Source organism: Aptenodytes forsteri, unplaced genomic scaffold (assembly GCF_000699145.1).
Source record: "Aptenodytes forsteri isolate BGI_AS27 unplaced genomic scaffold, ASM69914v1 Scaffold72, whole genome shotgun sequence".
NCBI classification, from domain to species: Eukaryota; Metazoa; Chordata; class Aves; order Sphenisciformes; family Spheniscidae; genus Aptenodytes; species Aptenodytes forsteri.
The window spans coordinates 1,955,044-1,960,072 of NW_008796193.1; the positions used below are offsets into that span (position 1 = coordinate 1,955,044).

At 54.8% G+C, this 5,029-nt stretch overlaps 1 protein-coding gene and 1 pseudogene across 1 annotated transcript in view; one reads left to right on the forward strand and one right to left on the reverse strand.

Moving 5' to 3' along the window:
* Positions 1-2,495, reverse strand: part of TAF9B (TATA-box binding protein associated factor 9b) — a 6,349-nt gene extending 3,854 nt beyond the window's left edge. The window contains exon 1 of the mRNA XM_009288105.1: positions 2,300-2,495. Coding sequence (XP_009286380.1) covers positions 2,300-2,495 — 196 coding nt within the window. The remainder of the gene's footprint in view (positions 1-2,299) is intronic.
* A 430-nt stretch (positions 2,496-2,925) lies between these two features.
* Positions 2,926-5,029, forward strand: part of LOC103906235 — a 3,005-nt pseudogene continuing 901 nt past the window's right edge.

Here is a 5,029-nt window from a genome sequence, read left to right on the forward strand (position 1 = left end):
GGAGCCCCTGAGCTCCCTCCCCAGGTCAGGCCGGTATTGGGTCAGACAGGGCGTTTATTCCGCTTTTCATTTTCAAAAACTACGTTTCTGTGATGCAGACGTTCTTTTTAATAAAAGCATTTGCGGAGACAGAGTGAAACACGAGGGCACGGCCCGAGTCCGACGGGTTCGGGGAATTGTCCCCTGCCCCCCTTGCTGCACAGCAGTCCGACGCCAGCCGTTTGCCCAGCGGTGACGCAGAAGGGTATGTTACTTCATTACCGACTTTGATGGCCGCTTTTTAAATCGTCAGCATTCCCCGGATTAAAGAAAAATGAGAGTCTTGGCAGCAGGACTTTTTAAGCTTGTTTTCCTAGCAGCCGAAGGATCTCTGCGTACGTTCCACGCGAGTCTCATCAAAAGTTTCTCTTGCTTTCTGAGGCAAAACAGAAGCGAAAAAAAATTGTTTTCTTGTGATTTTGTCAAACGGGGGATTAGCGGCATACCAGGAGAGGTTGCAATAGTGTTGTCATTAGCCGCGACGGTTCAGACGAAGCAAAGTCTGGAGGAAGATGCGATATCCGCACTAGACCAGCTGACAGAACGGGGAAGAGAAGCCAGCCTCCTCTGAGAGCAAGAAGAAACAAACAGCTGTTAACTTGTGATCCCTCTGATTCATGCCTGCAGCGCGTTGCGAAACATTCCAGCGGCAGCAGGACTCTCTCTCTGCTTCTCGTCTCTACCAAGGGTGATGTTTCACACCTGGAAGCCGTACGCTCAGCCTGCCTAGGTGTAAATGCAACTTTCAGGTCTGACTTGGCCCCTGTATATATGTAGTGAGATGGCGGCTGGCCCCCACGCCCCGGGGTTTGCTGGTGCCGGGGGGTGCCGGGCTCGGCCTGACGGGGGGCAGCGGCAGCCCCGCGGCTGGAAGAGCTGGAAAACCCGCGTCCAGCACGTGCCAGGGCTGGAGGTGCAGGCGGCCGGAATGCCTCTGCTGAGGCTCTTTGGCTGGAAGCAACTGCAGCGTTATAGTCCAAGTCATTTGACTTTCATGAGTCATAGTATATTACACAAAAACATCCTGCGAGGAGAGACCGGAGGATGAATTCCAGACACTGACCTTAGACAACAAACAAAACCCACTTTTTTCCCCTTGTTTTAGGGAAGAGGGGGAGGGGAGCTCTTCCACTGTGGACTGGATGCGGGCTGTGGATCAGGCCGAAACTTGGCATCATCGGGCCATCTGCCATCACTGCCATTTATTCCCGATGCAGTAAAAAAGAAAGATGCTTCGCACTGCCGAGGGGCTCTGGGTTTACCCCCGAAAACAGGCAAAGACCCTTCTGCCCCCCCTCCCCGAGCTCCTGTCCGTGCTGTAACTGCCTCCCCCACCAACCCCGCTGCGCAGGGGTGACTTCCCGGGCTGAGCAGCACGACCAAGAGCTGCAGCTACTTGCGGCGTTTCTGCCTGGAAACCAGCGGCGAGGAGAAGACACGGAGAGCCGGTTTCCACGGGGGAGATATTTGTCCCCGAGGCCACAAACGCCTTCCGTGTGGGCAGCTGAGCTGGAGCGGGTCTGCCTGGCCGTGAAAGCTTCCTCCCCACCGCCAGTCCTCTGGGGCACGGCTGTGCTGTGAATGCCTGCGTTCAGCTGGCTGCGGAGGCACCGCGCGTCGGCCGAATGAAAGAGCGGTCACCCTTCATCCCTGCCCAGACACTGGGGTTTCTTTCAGCGTTGGAAAACAGGAAACTGGGTCACGGCGTGGCCAGGCCGAGCGCCGACTCCTCCGTCTGCCACCGCCGAAGCGGGGACGTTCATCAGGGCAACTGTCTCCCAGCTGGGAGCGATCTGCTCGAATAAATAGGGGCGACAGCCGCACACTCTTCAGCCCATGCGAGCATGCGCCGGCCAGGCCTTCGCTCTGCTCAGGGTGCGCCGTTTAAATCACCAATGCAGAGTTAAGTATCGGAGATGAGACAGATTTTGTAGAGGTGTTTAACGTGCAGCAAAGTAAAGCCTTGGCACACAGACTGCTTCTCTTTTTGAGGTGTTCAGGTGCCTAAATCTCATGGAAAAAAAGAAAGCAAACCCCACAGCCAGCGCTTCTGCCTCCTGGCAATGGCAGCAGAAATCTCCCTAACGTTAGAACCAGGGATCTGTCAACACAATGTGGTGACTGTGTTCAGCACTGACCTTTCGAGCCCAAATCCCACACTATTTGGCTCTGCAAAATGCTGGCTTTTGAATAGTCCGTCAGACAAGAAAAGCTGCGAAGGGCAGAGCTCTGCGGAGAACGGAGGAGGTTTATTTTGTACCGGCTACCCCGCTCACTTCTGCCAGCGCCCCAGTCCCTGGGTTACGGAGGAATTTCTGAGGACCGCGGCCGGACACATCCTGCTGTCGAGCTGAGCAGCGTCCACAGCAGCCTCCAGTGCCGAGTGTCCCCGTGCTCTCCGGCTGCGTGCAGTTAACCTCCGGCTTCCCGGAGCCTTCCCTTGCGTTTTCCCTCATGCTGGCCCCTTTTCCCCTCGCCTCCCCCCGCGCTTTCCAGCTCATAATCTCTGATCTTTTCTGAAGTGGAAAGTAAATCAGGGCTAAGCGTCAGACTGTCTCATTTTGAAGACTGATGTGCAAATAAAGACTTTCCCATCCTATCTTAATAATGTCATTAAAGCACTGTCAGTAGAAATTTCTCACTCGGCGGCATATGCTGGGGAGGAGCTCAAGTGGGAAAGGCCCTGAGTAAACACAGAATGATGGAAAATTTTGTAACTGGCCCAAATGGGCTAATTAAATTTCCAGTGTCAAAGAACTGTTCTACCCTACCTGGTAACCGCAGGCACGTTTTGCAGGGTAAGGAGGAAAGCGGCGTGCGGTTGCGTGTTTAGTGCAGCATCATTAGCGGCGTGTAGGTGGAGGGAGGGAGGTGGATGACCGCAGAATGGGCAGCACGGGAAACGGCCACAAAAAGTCAAGGGGCCCCAGCCGATTTCCTCAGAAATCGTGCCACGTGCCGGGGACCTCCGGCACCCCGGGGACCTCCCAGCACAGCGGCATCGTCGTCGCCGGCGGCAGGAAAGCCATCCTGCAGGTGAAGCATCCCGTGCCTGCCAGCCGCGGTGACCGCCTGTGAGCCTCCCGGCTCCTCGGCGGAGCCTCAAGGAGACTTCTCAGCCTAAAGATTTCCACTCGTGGCGCTCTCAAGTGCTGGAAGGATCTGGCAAACCGCTGAGCACGTCTGAGAGGCTGTTCCCATCCGGCTCTCGTTTGGGGGGACTGCCTCGCCTTGCAGCTCCTCCGCAGTCGATACGGAGCCCTGCCGCCATACCCGGCTCTGCGCGCTTGGTGGGATTCGCAGAACTTGAAAGGAAATGTAAAAAAAATGGCCCTTTTCCAAACACTGCGAAGCTAAGGGTAAATACCGGCACGGTAAATACCATTTTGTAACGGTCAATATTGTTTTTAAAAGGTTGTGCCTGGCGAGTGCTGGATGTGTGAATCTAATACTCCTTTGCTTCTCGTAAAACGGACTAATTGGCACTTGGGTATTTAATGTTTATGAACATCATTTTAATTTTTTAACTGATCACGTAAGAATCGTTGCGTAGACGATTGGTGCTTGGACACTGGCTTTGAAACATGCCTCTCTCTTACCCCGACTCAGGTTTCCGTCAAAGGGGAGGACGAAGCCAGCCCTGCCCTCGGCTTTGAAACCAGACACAGCCCGAATCTCGAATCGCAGCTATTTCAGAAATGACACGGACTCCTCTGAAGATCAGTCTTTTTCTTTGTTTGATGTCCATATTTCGGTGCCTGTGACAGTAATTTCCATCATCCTGTTTTTCTTGGGAGTCTCTGGGAATTTGATAACGGTAGTCATTTTCAGACGCTCGCAGGAGATGAGGACGACAGTGAACGTGTACCTGTCCAGCATGGCGCTGTCAGACACGCTGATTTTCCTTGGCCTGCCTTCGGATCTCTACCACCTTTGGAAGTAGAAGCCCTACATATTTGGGGATTTTCTCTGCAAGTTCTTCATTTACCTGAGTGAAACGTGCACGTACTGCACCATCCTGCACATCACCACGGTGAGCGTGGAGAGGTACTTCACCATCTGCTTTCCCCTGAAAGCCAAAGCCACCATCACCAAGTGCCGGGTGAAACGGGTCATCCTGGCGCTGTGGGGCTGCTCCCTCCTGACCGCCGGCCCCATCCTCTTCCTCTTCGGGGTGGAACACCCCAATGGCAGCCTGCCCCAGGAGAGCCGGGAGCACAGGTCCATCGAGCGCGTGGCCCGCCCGGGGCTGCTCGAGACGATGAGCTGGGTCTCCACCATTTATTTCTTCCTGCCAATGCTCCGCCTGACCCTGCTGTGCGGACTCATCTGCAGGAAGCTCTGGCGGAGCGGGCAGCGGCTGCCGGGCTGCCGGCAAGGAGGTCCCACACGCAGACTGTCGGGTAAGAGTGCTTTAGAAACCCAATCTGAAGAGCTGCCTTCTTCAATCACTCCCACGGCGCGTACAGCGATGTGGGGCATGATGGAGAGGAGGGACAAAACACACAGGGTTACACAGATTTAAAAATCAGTGGATTTATGCTTAATTGGTGTTCCTGGCTCTTTCTGGTAAGAAGGGGAGTCCCCGACTGCACGGTATTCAGGCAAGGGATCTTGCTGCACGGCGGGGAAGCAGATCAGCCTGGCTTTTGGTTGTTTTGAGATCACATTCCTCATGTCCCCCCGCCGTCTCTGACCTTGTGGGATTAAATTAAAGAAATTGGAAAATTCTGTGACTTAAAACCAGACCAGGCGCTTCCCCTGCTGTGGCAAGGAAAGGTTTTAAAGCCATTTCCCCTGCAAAATTTCTCAAGCTTAGTGACTATGGCTTTGTCCAGGATGGCAACAACCCACCTACTTGAACGTGCTCTTCACCCTGTGCCAGCTGGTACCTGTGCCTTGGTGCAGACACTGAAGCCAGGAGGGTTTGGGTCCCCTCCCCTCCTCCCCGTCCCTCTGGCTGCTCCCTCCTGAGCGCCCCCCCCCCCCC